Source organism: Pleurodeles waltl, chromosome 3_1 (genome assembly GCF_031143425.1).
Source record: "Pleurodeles waltl isolate 20211129_DDA chromosome 3_1, aPleWal1.hap1.20221129, whole genome shotgun sequence".
Classification (NCBI taxonomy): domain Eukaryota; kingdom Metazoa; phylum Chordata; class Amphibia; order Caudata; family Salamandridae; genus Pleurodeles; species Pleurodeles waltl.
Window position 1 is genome coordinate 972,858,034 of NC_090440.1, and position 21,307 is coordinate 972,879,340.

A 21,307-nucleotide genomic window follows, 5' to 3' on the forward strand; every position below is an offset into this window, starting at 1 on the left:
TGTATGGGATGGCATAATAAGCTAACCAAACAGACTCCCCAGCGAGTATTCTGAAACATATACTAATCTTTCAGTGTTGTTGAAACAGTTAGTGGATCCTAGAAGTTGTAATCTTTCTTTCGGGTTCACTCTGTCAATCGCTTTTTGTATAACTGTGCTGTGGTAACCCCGTTGAGTGAATTTATCCACCATACGTATTTTACCTTCTTCACATTTCATAGGATCTGAAACAATGTATTTTATTCTTAGCAACTGAGAGGACGGTAAATGCTTTTTTAGTGGGTACTGATGAAAGCTGTTATAGTAAAAAAAAGTTATTTTGGTCTGTAGGTTTTGTGTTAAATTTTGATCTCCAAGACATTGTTCCTCATAGTAATTACAACATCTAAGAATGCAATGCTTCTGTCACTAATGGTCAGTCCGTATCAGGCTTTAAAGTCAATAGATCATAAATGGAGGGATGATATTAACACAAAAGTAAACATTTGAAGAGCTACAACATAACACACCCTTTAAGTTGTCTACCCCACACAAATGATAATTGGGGGCTGACGTATCCAAACTAGGTAACACTAATCAGCTGCCCTACATGCATTATATAGATCAATTAAAGTACAGTTACAGAATTGGTGAGCACATACCATTTCCTTGGACGGGTCTATAACTGTAGTCAAATCTACTATACTCTCTAGGATCCTATATATATTTCAAACACTGCCATTATAGGAAAGAGCACATTTTCTTACACTCCACAAGGTCATTGCGAAATATATGTGGGAAGGAGGGAAACTAAAATTAAAAAGGACATGGGGCACCCTGCAGCCCTAGGATGAGGTTTGGTGGATTACCAACATCACAGCTTAGTGACAGGAATCCCAGCTCTGATACCTTGATTGAGTGGATGCACGGAGAATCGAAAAAAGGGTGCTGCAAGCAAGACCATAGCTTGGTGCAGAAGCAACTATGGGAGTGCCCTTGGTGCCAAGGCAACAACACTGCAACAATCTTTATAAGCTTGTGTACTAGCCACATTGAAGAGAACCTAGGACACATAGAGCATGAGAGGTGGAATTACCTAATGTCCATCACCCTTCACCCCACTACGGTGGGTATTTGGATTTCACCCAGGATGCAACTAAACATATTCAATAAATGGAAAGAGGAAGGATAATTCAGCTTGGGGGTCTTCTTGACACTGGCCTCTTGATGCCCTTGAAAATCTTACGCAAGAATATAGGTTTCCTAGGTGGGTGTGGTGTGTTTTATATAAATGCAGGTGTGACACAAGATACAGCAAAGTGACAGCCAGAACGCAAAAAGCCACATTCCACACAGCCTAGGAACAGGAACTAGGCATACTGCTAGAAGAGAGGCAATGGCAGTACATATTTACTAGAAACTCAATCCGTAGCACATTTAAGGTAGAGAGTCCCTGTTCAAAATCCTATACTGGTGGCACCAAACAACATTTCATCTACATTCGATAGACCATAAAAGGTCTGATACATTTTGATGAGGATCCACAATTAATGTTACTATACCCGACATACTGGGGTCCTGCACCAAAATAATGAACTTCTAGGGTAAAGTATTGAGAATAATTGAAGAGGCTATGGGAAACCAGAGAGATAAGTGCCAAGAGGTGACTTCTTGGGGGATTTACCAGTTACTGACTAACAGCAAACTTTCTCCAGCAGGAACAATTGCTTTTACGAGACAAGGCAACAGAGCCAATTGTGGGTATGGAAAAAACTGCCTCATAGAACTCTTGGCAGAGCGATGTTTTTGAAGACTTGGGGACCTTTGCTAAATTATTGAGCTAAAGACTTTAGGGATCTCAGATGCCCTAAGCGACTACTCGATCTACGAATTCTAGGTCCCATAAAGGGGACGGTTGATGGGTAAAATTCATAAATGAGAAAGGAAATACTGTTGGGGGGGAAAAGGAAACTGAGAATATGTTGTGGGAGAGCTGAGTGGATGGGAAGAGTAGGGGACAAAAGGAGTTGGTGGGATTTACTCACCTTATGTCTACTCCATTGATGTTCAATATGCTTTTAAAAATCAATGAAAACCTTTTATCATGAAAAATATCTTTATTTAATATGAATAGTTTTGAAAAGCTGTTCTTGCAGGGTTTTTTTACTTTCCTCTAGACTAAGACAAAGAATACTTGTAATCTTGTCAGAGGATTTCTACAAGTACCTGGGGCACTTAAGGAACTGCAATTCCTGTTTTCTCTTTTTTTGCACTGATAGCCATGTTTACCTACTACACTTGTATCTGAATTTAACACAAATTAAGTTGTTATTTGCAATGAATTATTTTACAACACAAGAAGCAATGCTGTGGTATATGATCGTGCAAATACTTGCTGAGATGCAATTGACAAGTCACTTGATAACATTCCAACATTTGGATATAGATAAAAAAGGAGATTTACTTAGGAAATAATTGGGGAAATTAAATCTCCCAATTAACATACATTGAATGGAGGAAAATTAAAGCGGGAGTAACAAAGCCTCTTTCGGCTTAAAAGGTGGGACTATTTTGTGTAAATTGAGACTGTCGGCAAATATGCCTTGTCCAGCACTGTAGTGATATACTTCTTTTGCTTCATAATAACTACATGTCATCTTCACTTAGAATTTTAATATGGCGTGGAACAATGAGAGGGTTATGTTCACAGGGTGAATTCCACTTCAGGTGGTGCAAGGGAATGCATGATCTGGTTACTCTTACACAGCCTCTTCAATAGGGTTGCCGCATTTCCAAGAGAAAAATATTGACCATTTGTTCATATATTAAGAGCATGAAAAGGCCTGGGTGTAATACTTGGATATGATTTTCTATAAAATCATCTGTAAACGTTTGTAACATGACTTTTCTGTGTTTGTTTACTTTAATTATTAATAATGGATCATTATTCTAGCTCTACAACATATTTTAAATGTGCATTCTTTTTATATTAGCCGCTTGAAGTTTGTACAGATAGGAGGGGAAAATAGTTAATTTTACTAATTTTGGTACTGGCGGTACCATTAAAATAACAGGTATGCTGATAGAAAATCAGTCAGGTTACAAATATCCTCATAAAAGAATGGGGGTCCCAGTGGTCGTGCCCAAAGGTGTCCACCCCCTGGGGTTCTTCGGACAGGTGGTGAGGTCCTGACCAGGGGGGTTCCCTGTTTAGGTTTGGGGTTTTTATGACAGTTGGGTCACATGTCACTTCAAAAATGTCCCACTTAGCTTGATGTGGTCCTGGAGGTAGGCTCCTGGAGGTAGGCTGTTTAGTGGTGAGTTTGTTGATAGGTGATAATTAGTTGGGTCAGTGGGGGTTACATTATTGGCTTTGCATTAGGTGCAATTATATGGCTGAAAGGGTGTAGACGGTCGGGACCCTTTGAGGGTACTTTGAACGGCAGGGTAGGAAGATTTAATAAAGCCATGGGTCATATTGCAGGCCTGGGGGCGTACGGCTAGACCTAAGCGTTCTGCCGCTAGTGGTGTCACGGAAGCAGTCTTGGCGTGTTCCCCACCAAAAGTAAATGTGAAAGTGAAGGAGGTCGCGGTTAGTGGCATTGAGAGGAGTAGTTGAAAATGAGGCCCAAAGTCAAAAAACAACGCTTATCTTGAAGCGCGATGGGGGAGCTCTGACAACGGGCAGAGGCAGAGCGTGTTATGTGCGGCCCGCAGGGGATTAGAGCGTCAAGCGCTCAAACCCATGCTTCAGCCCAACAAATCTAAAAAATCAAAAGAGCAGGATGCCAATGACCAACAAACCAGCCCCATAACTGCCAAAAAGATGTAATCTGCTAATGGCATGGTCTCTCAGATTACTTGTTGCCTTATGGAACAACTCTTTTGGAAACCGGGAGAAGAAACTTCAACTATCAAAACAGAACTGAAATGGTGCTCAGGAACTTCCAGCAAAGTGTGTCAGAGTTGGGTGTGGGAGTCAACACATTGGAGGAAATGCCAGAAGAACCAATCTTGGACTTAGAACGGTTTAGATCTTGGATGATCGGCCTACAAGTGCAAAGCATTCAATAAATGCAAGGCATTTAGACTAGACCAGTGACAGACTTTCTCGCAAACCATACAGTACGCTACTGCAGGACATGCCTTCAAAATAACCTTCAGGTGAGAGAGATCACAACAGTTACATCAGTAGAACAAGCAAGTTGCATTCCAAACAGGATGTATGATGGAACAACGCATGCACTTACAACGCATGCCTTTACAACGCAGTAAGTACAATGCATGGTACCATGCATGCACTTACCACAAAATAGTTTTACAATACATATGCTTTTACCAAGAATGTCTTTACCATGAAAAATATGTAGTAAAGGCATTGCTGGTAAAGGCATATGCATTGTAAGATGTAATTATAACATACATTATATATAGCTATATCTTTCTATTTATCTATCTATCTATCTATCTATCTATATACACACATACACAAACATTCATTTTCACCCAAAAACCCTACCTATCCTAAACCCTAAAAATTACCTTACCACCCCAAAACCCATACCCACCCTAAATCCTAAACCCCCTAACCACCTCAAACCCCATACCCACCCTAAAACCTAAACCCCCTTACCACTCCAAATCCCATACCACCCCAAAACCCATAATCACCCTAAAACCTAAAAATACCCTTACCACCCCAAAACCCATGCCCACCATAAAACCTAAGCATCCCTTACCACCCCAAATCCCATACCTACCATAAAAATACCCTTACCACCCCAGAACCCATGCTCACCCTAAAACCTCAAAAAGCCCTTACCACCCCAAAACCATACCCACCCTAAAACCTAAAAATGCCCTTATCACCTCAAAACCCACCCTAAAACCTAAAAATGCCCTTACCACCCGAAAACCCCATACCCACCTTAAAATCTAAAAATGCCCTTACCACCCCAAAACCCATTCCCACCCTAAAACTTAAAAATAACCTTACCACCCCAAAGCCCAAACCCACCCTAAAACCTAAAAATAACCTTACCACCCCAAAACCCATGCCCACCCCAAAAACCTAAAAATGCCCTTACCACCCCAAAACCAATAACCACCCTAAAACCTAAAAATGTCCTTACGAACCAAAAACACATACCCACTTTAAAACCTAAAAATGCCCTACCACCCAAAAAGCTATACCGACCCTAAAACCTAAAATGCCCTTACCACCCCAAAACCCATGCACAATCTAAAACCTAAAACCTAAAAATATCCTTACCACCCCAAAACCGATGCCCGCCCTAAAACCTAAAAATGCCCTTACCACCCCAAAACCCATAACCACCCTAAAACCTAAAAATGCCCTTAGAACCCAAAAACCCATACCCACCCTAAAAATACCCTTACCACCCCAAAACCCATGCCTTCAAAATAACCTTCAGGTGAGAGAGATCACAACAGTTACATCAGTAGAACAAGCAAGTTGCATTCCAAACAGGATGTATGATGGAACAACGCATGCACTTACAACGCATGCCTTTACAACGCAGTAAGTACAATGCATGGTACCATGCATGCACTTACCACAAAATAGTTTTACAATACATATGCTTTTACCAAGAATGTCTTTACCATGAAAAATATGTAGTAAAGGCATTGCTGGTAAAGGCATATGCATTGTAAGATGTAATTATAACATACATTATATATAGCTATATCTTTCTATTTATCTATCTATCTATCTATCTATCTATATACACACATACACAAACATTCATTTTCACCCAAAAACCCTACCTATCCTAAACCCTAAAAATTACCTTACCACCCCAAAACCCATACCCACCCTAAATCCTAAACCCCCTAACCACCTCAAACCCCATACCCACCCCAAAACCTAAACCCCCTTACCACTCCAAATCCCATACCACCCCAAAACCCATAATCACCCTAAAACCTAAAAATACCCTTACCACCCCAAAACCCATGCCCACCCTAAAACCTAAGCATCCCTTACCACCCCAAATCCCATACCCACCATAAAAATACCCTTACCACCCCAGAACCCATGCTCACCCTAAAACCTCAAAAAGCCCTTACCACCCCAAAACCATACCCACCCTAAAACCTAAAAATGCCCTTATCACCTCAAAACCCACCCTAAAACCTAAAAATGCCCTTACCACCCCAAAAACCCATACCCACCTTAAAATCTAAAAATGCCCTTACCACCCCAAAACCCATTCCCACCCTAAAACTTAAAAATAACCTTACCACCCCAAAGCCCAAAACCACCCTAAAACCTAAAATTAACCTTACCACCCCAAAACCCATGCCCACCCCAAAAACCTAAAAATGCCCTTACCACCCCAAAACCAATAACCACCCTAAAACCTAAAAATGTCCTTACGAACCAAAAACACATACCCACTTTAAAACCTAAAAATGCCCTACCACCCAAAAAGCTATACCGACCCTAAAACCTAAAATGCCCTTACCACCCCAAAACCCATGCACAATCTAAAACCTAAAACCTAAAAATACCCTTACCACCCCAAAACCGATGCCCGCCCTAAAACCTAAAAATGCCCTTACCACCCCAAAACCCATAACCACCCTAAAACCTAAAAATACCCTTAGAACCCAAAAACCCATACCCACCCTAAAAATACCCTTACCACCCCAAAACCCATACCCACCCAAAAAATACCCTTACCACCCCAAAACCCATGCACAACCTAAAACCTAAAAAAACTCTTACCACCCCAAAACCGATGCCTGCCCTAAAACCTAAAAATGCCCTTACCACCCCAAAACCTATACCCACCCTAAAACCTAAAAAGGCCCTTACGACCCAAAACCCCATACCCACCCTAAAACCTAAAAATGCCCTTACCACCCCAAAACCCATACCCACCCTAAAACCTAAAAATACCCTACCACCCAAAAAGCCATACCCACCCTAAAACCTAAAAATGCCCTTACCACCCTAAAACCCACGCCCACCCTAAAACCTAAAAATGCCCTTACCACCGCAAAACCCATACCCAACCTAAAACTATTACCACCAATAACGGTTATCCACCCTAAACACTATACATATATATATATATATATATATATATATATATATATATATCACTCAACCCACTCAATACTTACCTTTAAAACCTTTACCACACATATACCTTTACCATTCATTCTTTACAACGAAATTTGTTGTAAAGGCATGCATGGTAAAGGTATATTTGTGGTAAAGGTATGCTTGGTAAAGCCATGTGTGGTAAACACATATGCGTTGTAAATACATCGTGGTAAATGCATTTCGTTGCATTCACCGCGTGGTAAATGATGTTTCCCTTCCAAACACAGCAGATGGCAAGAAGCCATCAAAGGGAACAGACGAAAGAAGGATTACACCCAAATGGAGACTTGAGTGGCAAACAGTCCATGCACGACACCAGAGAAGATGCTCCTCGAAGAAAGACGAAGGGAAAGGATAAAGGAAGGTGCTGAGACAAACTGGAAGCCTGGTGGAGAAAATATGGAAGAAGAGAGGGCCACAGATATTGAACACTGCATCGCTTCCTGGGGCCAAGACAACGCAGTCTGATTCGAGGTGGTGAAGGTTACATACTGAAATGAAGAGCATACACCAATATGATGAAGTACTCACATTTATTAAAAGACCAGGAATACAGGTAAATTCAATGGAATGTGCAATTCGGCACCAACCCTAACATATCCCACCCCTAAAATAATTAACAAAGGTAACAAAAAATGAAAGAAACAAGGCATGAGGAGATGTTAAAGAGCAAACATATGAATACAGCGAAACATATAATACAGTTCAGTAGTTAACCAGTAACATAATCTTGAAAATATTCAGGGAAATGCCTGGAAATGAATAAACCTGAAGAACATGAAATTTCCTCGGAATGAGGAATCTCCTCACATACCTCAGCATGAGCAGTTCGAAAACGCTTACGGACCATATCAACTTTTTCATCTGGAACCAACACAATTCTTTCTTTGTTCCAGGTACAACCATCACAGGTGTAACCAGTACTTGGATTCACCCTCTATAAACGCCCTTGCTTACTGACTTTCAACCAACAACCTTGTTTCACATTCATACTGTTGCCACATCCCATACCCCAATAGTTGGCTTGGAACTTCCTCCTGACATCCACTACTTTTCTTAAATGAAAATAATCAATAATGTGATGCCCCATCCAATCCCTGTTCAGTTTGGACCCAGGAACACGCCCTCTCAACAGTACAAACTGCCTGACACCAGTAGTTACATTGGGTGTAGATCACATATCCTATAACATGTCCCTAACAGCACACTTCCAATTTAACTTATTCACAATCATAAACGGCAGTTTTTTTTTCAGCATATGGTTGAAACGTTCCACCAAACCATTGCTACAGGGATAGTATAAGGAAGTGTAGATGTGAATTATGTCATATTCAGATTGAAATTGCTTCAGTTCTTCAGAAACCAATTGCATACCATCAGTCATAAAATTGTTGGGATAATCTTCTATGCTGAAAATGCCTTGGAAGAACTCAATACCAGTGTGTTTCAATATTGTGAACAAAGGCTACTTCTGGCTACCTAGACATATAGGCGATCATTTTGATATTGGCGGTCTTTTACAAAGACCGCCAATGTTGTGCCTGCCAAATAACCGTCAGACCGCCATATTATGGCTGCTGGCTGCTCTCCGCCACTATTGGGCGGGGAAGCAGCCAGCAGCCAACCTGGCGGTGAGGAGGTTGCTCCACCACCATGTCACCACAACACCACCCGCCACATTATATCACTGTAAACAGCGTGGCGGTGTTGTGGTGACGGGGCGCTGGCGGTGAAGCAAGCGACGACCACCAGGTAAGGTGATCGACTGACAGGGGGGTGTTGAGTGTTGTGTGCGTGAATGGGGGTGTGTGGTTGTGTGACTGGAGGAGGGTGAGGGGTGTTGTGTGTGTTTGTGTGCATGTGTATGCAAGTGTATGTGTGCTTGTGTGAATGCGGGGGTGGGGAGGGTTGTGGCCGTGTGTGCAAGTGTGTGTGAATGAGTGTGTGTGTATTTATGTATGTGTGATGTCTGCCTGCGTAGATGTACAGGGGTGGGGGGTACAGAATGGGATCGGCGGGCGGAGGGTACAGAATGGGGATTGGGGGTCCAGAATGGGGGGAGGGGGTGGCACTGCTTGGTGGGTGGGGGGCTTCTGATGGGGTTGGGGTGGGTCCTACATAGAGGGAGGGGTTGGGGAGTCCTGCAGTGGTGACAGGAATGAGTATTCCTGTCACCAGTATCGTTACCTCTAGGCATTCTGTGGCGGGGCTGCCGCCACGGAATCCCTGGCAGTGAGGATGCTCAAAATACCGCAGGGGGTGTTAGGTGGACCGCCGGGTCGAAGGTGGTCCTACCCCCTTGGCAGTACATGTGGTGAACTGGCTGCAATGCAGCCAGTTCACTACTGTTGTCATAATTTGGCGGTCCTTCACCGCCACGCTTTCGGCGGTCTGGCCACCACCGCCGGCATGGCGGAGCAGGACCGCCAGGGGCATAATGCCCCCCATAGTCTACTAATACCAAGGCATGTTTAAGAATTTCACTGGGGATCTTAAGTGGGACAACAATATCCAACCCCAAATTAGACCACGGAGACATGTCAGTTTCTGACAGAATTACCGGAGAAGGTTTTGAGTTTGGCATTTATCACTTATGATATAACTCTCTGGTATTTCCACTGGTGAGCAGGGCGATTGTCCGGCTGTGGAGGTTTGCCCTGCGTTGTATGGGATGGCATAATAAGCTAACCAAACAGACTCCCCAGCGAGTATTCTGAAACATATACTAATCTTTCAGTGTTGTTGAAACAGTTAGTGGATCCTAGAAGTTGTAATCTTCCTTTCGGGTTCACTCTGTCAATCGCTTTTTGTATAACTGTGCTGTGGTAACCCCGTTGAGTGAATTTATCCACCATACGTATTTTACCTTCTTCACATTTCACAGGATCTGAAACAATGTATTTTATTCTTAGCAACTGAGAGGACGGTAAATGCTTTTTTAGTGGGTACTGATGAAAGCTGTTATAGTAAAAAAAAGTTATTTTGGTCTGTAGGTTTTGTGTTAAATTTTGATCTCCAAGACATTGTTCCTCATAGTAATTACAACATCTAAGAATGCAATGCTTCTGTCACTAATGGTCAGTCCGTATCAGGCTTTAAAGTCAATAGATCATAAATGGAGGGATGATATTAACACAAAAGTAAACATTTGAAGAGTTACAACATAACACACCCTTTAAGTTGTCTACCCCACACAAATGATAATTGGGGGCTGACGTATCCAAACTAGGTAACACTAATCAGCTGCCCTACATGCATTATATAGATCAATTAAAGTACAGTTACAGAATTGGTGAGCACATACCATTTCCTTGGACGGGTCTATAACTGTAGTCAAATCTACTATACTCTCTAGGATCCTATATATATTTCAAACACTGCCATTATAGGAAAGAGCACATTTTCTTACACTCCACAAGGTCATTGCGAAATATATGTGGAAAGGAGGGAAACTAAAATTAAAAAGGACATGGGGCACCCTGCAGCCCTAGGATGAGGTTTGGTGGATTACCAACATCACAGCTTAGTGACAGGAATCCCAGCTCTGATACCTTGATTGAGTGGATGCACGGAGAATCGAAAAAAGGGTGCTGCAAGCAAGACCATAGCTTGGTGCAGAAGCAACTATGGGAGTGCCCTTGGTGCCAAGGCAACAACACTGCAACAATCTTTATAAGCTTGTGTACTAGCCACATTGAAGAGAACCTAGGACACATAGAGCATGAGAGGTGGAATTACCTAATGTCCATCACCCTTCACCCCACTACGGTGGGTATTTGGATTTCACCCAGGATGCAACTAAACATATTCAATAAATGGAAAGAGGAAGGATAATTCAGCTTGGGGGTCTTCTTGACACTGGCCTCTTGATGCCCTTGAAAATCTTACGTAAGAATATAGGTTTCCTAGGTGGGGGTGGTGTGTTTTATATAAATGCAGGTGTGACACAAGATACAGCAAAGTGACAGCCAGAACGCAAAAAGCCACATTCCACACAGCCTAGGAACAGGAACTAGGCATACTGCTAGAAGAGAGGCAATGGCAGTACATATTTACTAGAAACTCAATCCGTAGCACATTTAAGGTAGAGAGTCCCTGTTCAAAATCCTATACTGGTGGCACCAAACAACATTTCATCTACATTCGATAGACCATAAAAGGTCTGATACATTTTGATGAGGATCCACAATTAATGTTACTATACCCGACATACTGTGGTCCTGCACCAAAATAATGAACTTCTAGGGTAAAGTATTGAGAATAATTGAAGAGGCTATGGGAAACCAGAGAGATAAGTGCCAAGAGGTGACTTCTTGGGGGATTTACCAGTTACTGACTAACAGCAAACTTTCTCCAGCAGGAACAATTGCTTTTACGAGACAAGGCAACAGAGCCAATTGTGGGTATGGAAAAAACTGCCTCATAGAACTCTTGGCAGAGCGATGTTTTTGAAGACTTGGGGACCTTTGCTAAATTATTGAGCTAAAGACTTTAGGGATCTCAGATGCCCTAAGCGACTACTCGATCTACGAATTCTAGGTCCCATAAAGGGGACGGTTGATGGGTAAAATTCATAAATGAGAAAGGAAATACTGTTGGGGGGGAAAAGGAAACTGAGAATATGTTGTGGGAGAGCTGAGTGGATGGGAAGAGTAGGGGACAAAAGGAGTTGGTGGGATTTACTCACCTTATGTCTACTCCATTGATGTTCAATATGCTTTTAAAAATCAATGAAAACCTTTTATCATGAAAAATATCTTTATTTAATATGAATAGTTTTGAAAAGCTGTTCTTGCAGGGTTTTTTTACTTTCCTCTAGACTAAGACAAAGAATACTTGTAATCTTGTCAGAGGATTTCTACAAGTACCTGGGGCACTTAAGGAACTGCAATTCCTGTTTTCTCTTTTTTTGCACTGATAGCCATGTTTACCTACTACACTTGTATCTGAATTTAACACAAATTAAGTTGTTATTTGCAATGAATTATTTTACAACACAAGAAGCAATGCTGTGGTATATGATCGTTCAAATACTTGCTGAGATGCAATTGACAAGTCACTTGATAACATTCCAACATTTGGATATAGATAAAAAAGGAGATTTACTTAGGAAATAATTGGGGAAATTATATCTCCCAATTAACATACATTGAATGGAGGAAAATTAAAGCGGAGTAACAAAGCCTCTTTCGGCTTAAAAGGTGGGACTATTTTGTGTAAATTGAGACTGTCGGCAAATATGCCTTGTCCAGCACTGTAGTGATATACTTCTTTTGCTTCATAATAACTACATGTCATCTTCACTTAGAATTTTAATATGGCGTGGAACAATGAGAGGGTTATGTTCACAGGGTGAATTCCACTTCAGGTGGTGCAAGGGAATGCATGATCTGGTTACTCTTACACAGCCTCTTCAATAGGGTTGCCGCATTTCCAAGAGAAAAATATTGACCATTTGTTCATATATTAAGAGCATGAAAAGGCCTGGGTGTAATACTTGGATATGATTTTCTATAAAATCATCTGTAAACGTTTGTAACATGACTTTTCTGTGTTTGTTTACTTTAATTATTAATAATGGATCATTATTCTAGCTCTACAACATATTTTAAATGTGCATTCTTTTTATATTAGCCGCTTGAAGTTTGTACAGATAGGAGGGGAAAATAGTTAATTTTACTAATTTTGGTACTGGCAGTACCATTAAAATAACAGGTATGCTGATAGAAAATCAGTCAGGTTACAAATATCCTCATAAAAGAATGGGGGTCCCAGTGGTCGTGCCCAAAGGTGTCCACCCCCTGGGGTTCTTCGGACAGGTGGTGAGGTCCTGACCAGGGGGGTTCCCTGTTTAGGTTTGGGGTTTTTATGACAGTTGGGTCACATGTCACTTCAAAAATGTCCCACTTAGCTTGATGTGGTCCTGGAGGTAGGCTCCTGGAGGTAGGCTGTTTAGTGGTGAGTTTGTTGATAGGTGATAATTAGTTGGGTCAGTGGGGGTTACATTATTGGCTTTGCATTAGGTGCAATTATATGGCTGAAAGGGTGTAGACGGTCGGGACCCTTTGAGGGTACTTTGAACGGCAGGGTAGGAAGATTTAATAAAGCCATGGGTCATATTGCAGGCCTGGGGGCGTACGGCTAGACCTAAGCGTTCTGCCGCTAGTGGTGTCACGGAAGCAGTCTTGGCGTGTTCCCCACCAAAAGTAAATGTGAAAGTGAAGGAGGTCGCGGTTAGTGGCATTGAGAGGAGTAGTTGAAAATGAGGCCCAAAGTCAAAAAACAACGCTTATCTTGAAGCGCGATGGGGGAGCTCTGACAACGGGCAGAGGCAGAGCGTGTTATGTGCGGCCCGCAGGGGATTAGAGCGTCAAGCGCTCAAGGAAAGGAGTCTGTCACAAAAGTGGGGAGGATGCTTGGAGCGTTGGCTCATGCCCAAGAGGCAGCAAGGACCGCCAGAGTGCATTGCGCTCACCGCCTAGCGCGGGTGCTCATGGGAGGGGGCATAGGATTAGAAAAAGGACTTCCCATAAAAGGGAAAGGGCCTGAAAATATGGGGGCAAGGAAGCTGCCATTTCCAAAAGGGAAAAGGAATGTACCTAGCAATGCAGTTAAACCACTGGATACTGAGGCAGATGAATAGTGGAGTAAAACGTTGGTGGGATTTGGCTTGGCAATTCCCCTTGTTTCTGCACTAAAGTGGCAGAAAGGAAGCCAGTGGCTGAAATACAGGAGTGGCAGCCCAGAGCCAAGTTTTTAACTTTAGGTGTTCAGGGCCAGGGCATGTCACAAGGTAGATGGGTGTGGGTAGCAGATCAGGTGGCCAGCAAAAATAAGGAGGTTATGGAGGACACGTCAGGAACCAGGAGCACAGATCCCACAGGTTGGGGCGATCTGAAGGGCAACATGGGGAGAAAAACGTAGAAGCAAGACAGCTGTGGCGAAATAGACCCATTCAGGTTTCACGCGGCCTTGGTCAACCGGCCAGAAGTGAGGGAGAGGTTCCGGGCAACCATCTCGACAATAAGGGAGGAAGTACCTGGGGGCAACGAAATGGCTGAATCAACAGAAATTGGTTGGAAGAAAGCTGATGGGGCTGCGGTGAATGGGGAGATGCCAGGTGTGAGTGGCATTGGCGACTGTTTTTATTTTTTAGGTACAAAAGATCTGAGAAAGCTTTTTCACATACATATGTGGTGGGGAAAGGAAGTAAAACCATAAGGGCCTCTCATCTCTACCTAGCTTCTCTGGCACATGTAATTCATTTGTTTTATAGCACCTCACATACCAGTGTAGGGTGTTGGAGCACTTTACCGGGGACTAAAAGGTGTAGGATTAACATGTCATCCACACTGATAGGCATTTTCTAATAGTGCTTGGTCTGGAGAAACACAAACTCAGGGTTCAGAACACAACACAGTGGTTAGCATTGACTTTAATAATAAGAATGTATTTCTACGCAAACAACCCGTTTTTAGCAGCATAAGGAAAATGAAAGACTGGGGGAAAAAAAACTTTCTAAATTGTGCCATGCAATTTGCATGCATCTCTTTAATGGCAGATCATAGCTCACCGTGCTAGATTATGATTGTAGCTTATGAACTGCACAGTAACAAAAGAATCTCTGTGACAAAAGCACTAACCCACTGTGCTATGCACATAAAATACTGTTCTTTGCGTGACACACGTTCTTTGCAACAGGCATATTAACCAGCTGCATTACCTTTTAGTCAAAACTGCCACTGCACAAAACTCTCATCTCTCTCCAACAGGTACATTAAGCTTTTATTTGTGCCAGAAAGCTGCTGGATGTACAAGGAAGGTTAGAGTGCTTTCAAAACTGCTGGAAAGGAAGTAATAAACATAAAAACACACGTTTGTCAGAGGCCTCAGCTGGAGAAGTGCCTTCCTTCAGGCTCAGGCCTGCGGACTCCTTGGGAATGTGTCACCAACCCCTGGGGGCCCGTGGACCACAGGTTAGGAACAACTGCACTAGTGGGTTGGTGGTACAGTATCTGCCCTTTCAGGTGCAACCCACCCCAAGGGGGCGGGTTGGGAAACTGGGCCAAAGGATACAACCCAAATCCCAAAATATGCTGGAGTTTTAATAGGCGGTTCTGCCCAGAAATCCTTGCAAGTATAAACATGAGTGCTCCAAATGCGGGGGGAGGCATGCTGTCTGACACTGTTTTGGGGAACAGGCAGGTTTCAGCAGTAGCGGGCAAGGTAGAGAAAGAGGGACACAAATGCTTGGGAACATCAGCTTTTATTCCAATTAAACTGGAAGTTCTTAAACACTGGCTTCGTTCTGTCCCAACAGAGAGGAAGTGCCAATTTTAAAATGTGGTTTTGAGACAGGTTTTAAGCTCGGTTACCGGGGTCCTCGGGTCAGGTTTGTGAAAAATCTAAAATTGGCTATGGAACATCCAGAGGTGGTGAGACACAAAATGAACAAGGAGGTGAAGGAAGGAAGAATGGCAGGCCCATTTGCGTATTGGCCACTGACGGACATGCAGGTGTCTCCACAAGGGGTGGTGCCTAAAAAGAATGCAGGCGAATGTAGATTAATACATGATGTTTCCTGCCCAGAAGGGTCATTGGTCAATTATTTAATTGCTTGAAAGAATTCAGAAGTTCAGTTTTCATCCTTGGATGTGGCCATACAGTTGGTTTGGAAACTAGATGTGGGGGCAAAATTGGTAAAGTGCGATATCAAGTCTGCTTTTAGGCTTCTTCCAGTCCATTTCAATGATTTTCTCTGTTGGGCATTCAATTTCAGGATGGTCTGTATGTGGACAAAGTACTTCCCATGTGATGTGCATTATCCTGTATGTTATTTGAGCTATTCAGTTCCTTTTTGCAATTGAGTTTCACTTTCAAGAAAAGACACAAATTAGTCACCCATCACTTAGATGGTTTTCTGTTCATTAGTAAAGGGGGTGATGCGATAAGTCAAACTGCATTACACAATTTCAAGGCATCGGCAGACAAGATGGGGGTACCCATAACACCTAAACAAATTGAAGTGTCCAGCACCAATTTGGTGTTTTTAGGAATTGAGTTGGACACAGTGAAGATGGAGGCAAGGTCACCTGAGCAGAACGACCTAGACTTGGTGAGTTTTTTGGAGAAGGCGGTGTCAGCAAGCAAACTGCAGTTGAGACAAATATAACAATTGCTAGGACATCTTAATTTTGCTTGTAAAGTAGTGAAAGCAGTTAGGAATTTCTGTCGAAGACTAGGCTTTGCTATGGCAGAGGCCCAATTGCTGCATCACAAAGTCAGGATTACAAGGGTTTTGAGCGCAGATTTGGAGGTATGCCGTTGTTTCTGAGAGGTTTTAATGGATTTTACATATGGTCATGGGGGAAGATTTTCATTGGATGGTACAAATTTACCCGGATGCGGCAGGTTCTGAAGGTCTTGGTCTGTTTTGGGAAGGAAAGTGGTGTGTGGAGCAGTGGCCTTCACAATGGGAACAAGAAGGTAGAATTACTGGTTTCTTTGGATTTTTTCCACTGCTAGTGGCCCTTTCTGTCTGGGGCAAATTACTGACGAATAACACAGTTACCTTCCATGCGGACAACAGGATGGTGGTGGATTTGGTAAAAGGTCAAAAAGCTAAAGACTGTAGATTGTTGAAGCTGCTGCAGAGATTCATGCTAAATTGTTTGATGTTTAATATTGTCTTTGGGGCACAGCATGTCCCAGGTGTGGACAATAACAAAGCGGATGCTTTGTCTTATTCGTATTGGCGGAGATTCTGTGGGTTTGCGCCTGGAGCAGATTTGTTGAAGACCCAGGTTGCTCCGGAAGTGTGAGAGCTAGCAGATTGAGAATTATGGAGCTGGTAGAAACATTAATTGCAGTGAGCACATGTACTGCCTATCAAAGAGCATGGGACGCATTTTTGCGAGGAGGGGAACAATACAGAGACCAAGAAAAGGGACGTATTGTAGCTAGGAAGGAGGACGTGGTGAGGTTCATTATGGCCAATGTAGATTGGAAGATTTCAGCCCCTACAATTGCAGGAAAGCTGGCAGGACTAAGTTTTAAGGGAAGTTCTTTTGGGGCTATGAGCTGTCAGCAGGGGAGATGGATAGGAAGATTTTGGGAGGTTGGGTGAAATAATGCAAGAGAAAACTGTTTTCTAGACATGAGAAGGTTTATATTGTTGGTCAGTGGTCTAAAGGATTGTTGTTATTCCAGTTTTGACGTTTCCTTGTTATGTCCTGGTTCTTTTTGGGGGGCATTTAGAATTTCTGAACTACTGGGTAGTGTGGGTAGTGGGGGGTTGAGAGTTGAGCACGTGGTTGCCAAGAATACAAATCTTTTTCTGGAAAAGTCAAAAACAGACCAGGTAGAAAAGGGGGCAAAATTGTATTTCACAGAGTTGGGGGCACTTTATGCCTGGTGGACTCATGGTATGCTTTCAAGTCCGTGGCTGGGGCTAAACAAGTGTTTGTGTTCAGACACAAAAATGGTAACAGAATGTCAGCAGGGCAAGTATTGGCTGTAATGCGGAAGATACTGAAGACAGTGGGGGAAGCTCCAGCTCAATTTGGGACACACTCATTTAGAATAAGGGCAGCATCTGAGGCTTCTGAGTTGGGTTTCTCAGTGCAAGAAGTGCGAAGATTGGGCAGATGGTCCTCCGAGTGTTATTTGAGACACATTAGGAAGTTAAACAGTTATGATTGCAGTGATTAACATTCCTTTTTTGTTCCAGGTTGTGTGGCAGGGCTGGTTCTGGCGACATTCTCCATCTGGATTGTGTGGCATTTTTTGCAGAGAAGCATACAGAAAATAGACTGTGGCAAAAATTTTGAATTTCGACTTAATGATGTTAATAGTTCATGGTGGGGAAGGAAAGGGAAGAAATTGGGTCAATTACTTCCTTAGTTGTCGGACTTGATTTTGGTGAGAGCGTGTCTGGATTGATCCTACACTTAGGGGAAAATGATATAGTGCAAGAGTCAGGACTTGGTCTTTTAAAGGCAATGAAGTATGATTTAGATTTGATTCGGAAGTCATGGGCAGGTATGCAGGTTTAATGGACGGCAGTGGTTTCACGCAGGGTATGGTGAGGTGCACTGAAATATTCAGCAATAGAAAAGGCTAGGAGGAAAGTGACTAGGGAGATACGGAGGTTTTGCAAGGGCCGGGGAGTAGGTTAGATTGAGCACACAGATATTTAGAAAGAGGAGTTTATGTTTTTTAGGCAGGATCAGGTCCATCTATCATTCATAGTGAACAAATTATATTGATTGGAGATCAGGGAGCAGAGCCGGCGCTAGGCATGGGCCGTGTGGGCAGCTGCCCAGAGCCCCGCACTCAGCCCACTAACTTGGGACCCCGCACCAAGGGCACACAACCAGACCATGGCACAAGAGGTGTCTCCTTGCAGTTGGGTGCCCAGGAGGCGGCCCCTTTTCCTTCCCTCTCTGCTGCGGTCGAGCCCCGTCCCACTTGCAAGGAAACACTTTTTGCAGATTTGTCCACTTTTATGGTAAAAACATAATAAACGGTTTATTATGTTTTTACTATAAAAGTTTTGCGGCTCCTGCTGCTGGCAGGGGCGATGCCCCTCCGCCCCAGTGGAAGAGCCGCCCCTGGTTACAATTATTCCTTGTATTAGTGAGGTGGGGTTTTTGATTACTGTTAATGTAACAAAGGGTTTGATAGTCTGCTTACCTGTACTAACAAAGTGACATTTTGCTCTCTAACTGGTCTGGTTACTTGCGCCTCCCAGTCCAACAACGTCTATAACACCTTGACTTACACTGGCGGCAAAATACCATACCTGCTGAGTCCCAGTTCTGGCGAGAGACTTGCAACATTTTAAACTAAAAATAGCTTTATTTTGTCGGTCTCTCACCTGAAATTGCTTCTGCTTCGATAAAACTTAATGGTGGAAACTTATTTTAAAAATCTCGCCGTTTCTTTTCTAAAATGTTGGCAAGTAGGAAATACCAATCTCGTCTCGAGAGCCTATCCCACCAGAGAGGCTCAGCGGCGCGGGGGCGGGGCCGGGGATCAGAGGGGCGGGGCCTACGCCTCTCGCAGGGGCAGGCGCTGGAGACTCGAGTACAGACCGGGAGGCTCTCGGCAGCAGCGGCAGGGGTGGGGCCAGTGGCCGGAGGGTGGAGTCTCCTGGCGGGGAGGGCGGGTGAAGCAGGGCACCTTGGCAGGTGGGAACGCCTTAGTGAGGCAGCGGCTTTCGGTGAAGGCGGCAAAACGTGGGTGCTGTCTTCTGAAGCAGGCCCGCGGTGCGGGGAGGGTTGGTGGTTAAGGTACAAGCCGGGTGGTTGCCGGCGCCCTGCTGCGCTACCCTGACTGCCGCGGGGTTGAGCCGGAGTAGATTTAGCCCGCCCCGCAGAGGCGTGGCCTCCGCCGCTCTGCTGCCGCTCGGTCGGGTCCCCGGGTGTTCCTGCTGCCTCCGACCCGCGCTCCAGCCTCCTGCGGGGAATAGGTGAAGCCACAACCACCGGAGGGAGAGGGAGCCCGGCGCCGAGGGAGGCAGCAGCGCGTGCAGGGCCGGGGTCTGCCAGGGCTCGGATAGCGGCGGGGGCGTCTGTGAGAGGTGTAGGTGAGGAGCGCGGAGGGTCCCGGCAGGTGAGGGTGCAGGCTGCCCAAGACATTCAGGAGGGAGAGCGAGAGGCCAGGGGCAGGTGAGGGAAGCAGGGGGTGCAGGAGCCACCCGAGGGCATCAGAGGGGCTGAGTGGGAGTCGCGTGTGACCCGGTCGAGGAATGCAGCGTGTGTAGGTGTCTATCCCAAAGGACGCTCAAGGACTCCCGTGTAGGCGAGGGCAGTCAAGGAGCCTAGAGACAGCCGGACGAGGACCAGAACCCAACGTCTGGGTCTCCGCTGAAGGTGTGAGCGGCTCGGAGGTGGAAATCACAAGTGCCTCGAGGATTATTTGCTGCACGGTGGGCGCTACACTCCCTGCGAGATGCCGCTGGCACAGCTGGTAGAACCCTGGCCACACCTGGAAGTGGTTCACGTGGACCCTGAGGTAAGAGGGTGCGAAGGTGGGGGTGTTCGGGCAGAGTATTAGAGACATAGCACTTTCCCACCACTATGATGGTAGAGGTCTTTTGTAGTTATGAATTGTGAATCCATAGCATATGGGGTCTACGTATGCAATTGGGGGGGGAGGGGGTAGGTGCGAATCTGAGATGTGTTCACAACTTCTCCAGCGTGCACCCAGCTAATGGACGCGCGACTACGCGGACGGGGGTTGCACTGAGGGAAAGCTAAATCCATACTAAGTAAATAACGTCCTGATTCTTAGCTAGTCTGTCCAAATATTGGTGTCTCTCTAGATTGTGTATAAAAATATTTAGAAAAGCTGGCGATAGTTCAGCGAGTTAACCGCAAGCTACAGAAATAGTCCGGTACGTTTTGCAGGCTCGCGTTGTTCAGAGGAATAAGTCTGCCGTATGAGTGTGGAATTTCCACAGGGCGCAGTTTCTACAGGGAGGGGACAAGAAACAAACCTCACTGTAAAGTTTAGGAGCGAGGGCATCTTAAACTCCAGTTTTTCACACAGAACAGGTTCATGTGCACCAAGTATAGTTAGAACAATATTACCAGAACCTTGTGAAGGAGGAGAGTGGAAGGGAGGGCGCAATACAAGCTAGTACCTGTGTAGTAGACCGAGTCGGTCTGGGAACAAAAATCAAGCATTTGCAATGCAAGAGGTCTCGCATTTGCTCACCTTACAGTTATTAGTGTTGTAAAGTCCTAACCGGACTTTTCTTGCCACATAAATTGAAAATGAAAAGTAATACAGTTTTACATAAGCAAGTCAATTCAAAGCGCCATGCCATGAGCTTGACGGAGCACACGCAAGGAAACAGAAGTTTGCTCGCAGTCAACCGTATCAGCAGTAATGCAAGTTTCTATGTAACTATGTCGATGTCATGCAAGGGGATTTACTACTGCCCAGCGAGATCACGCTGCGTAGAAAATACGAAAAAGTAGTCTGGAAAACATGGAGCCTCCTGTGTTTTCAGTAGTGTACCAGTGTGCTCAAGGATGGCTAAACACTGGAAAAGGCATGACGTATGCATGTCTTAGACAAATGAAATCAAGCGATTTTACAAGGCAAGTTCATGAACCTGATGGCCATGTGGTGAGCATGGTTAAAAGCCCACAGAGAGATTACAGCAGACGAGAGTGCTTG

At 44.2% G+C, this 21,307-nt stretch overlaps 1 protein-coding gene across 3 annotated transcripts in view; it reads left to right on the plus strand.

The window, feature by feature from the left end:
• Window positions 1-19,206: 19,206 nt before the first annotated feature.
• The window catches only part of RPS6KA1 (ribosomal protein S6 kinase A1), a 565,248-nt gene continuing 563,147 nt past the window's right edge, over window positions 19,207-21,307 (plus strand). The window contains exon 1 of one of the 3 annotated variants that reach the window (XM_069224044.1): window positions 19,207-20,134. In XM_069224044.1, coding sequence (XP_069080145.1) covers window positions 20,072-20,134 — 63 coding nt within the window. In that variant the 5' untranslated portion in view covers window positions 19,207-20,071. The remainder of the gene's footprint in view (window positions 20,135-21,307) is intronic. The other 2 variants (XM_069224045.1, XM_069224046.1) reach the window with 2 other exon arrangements.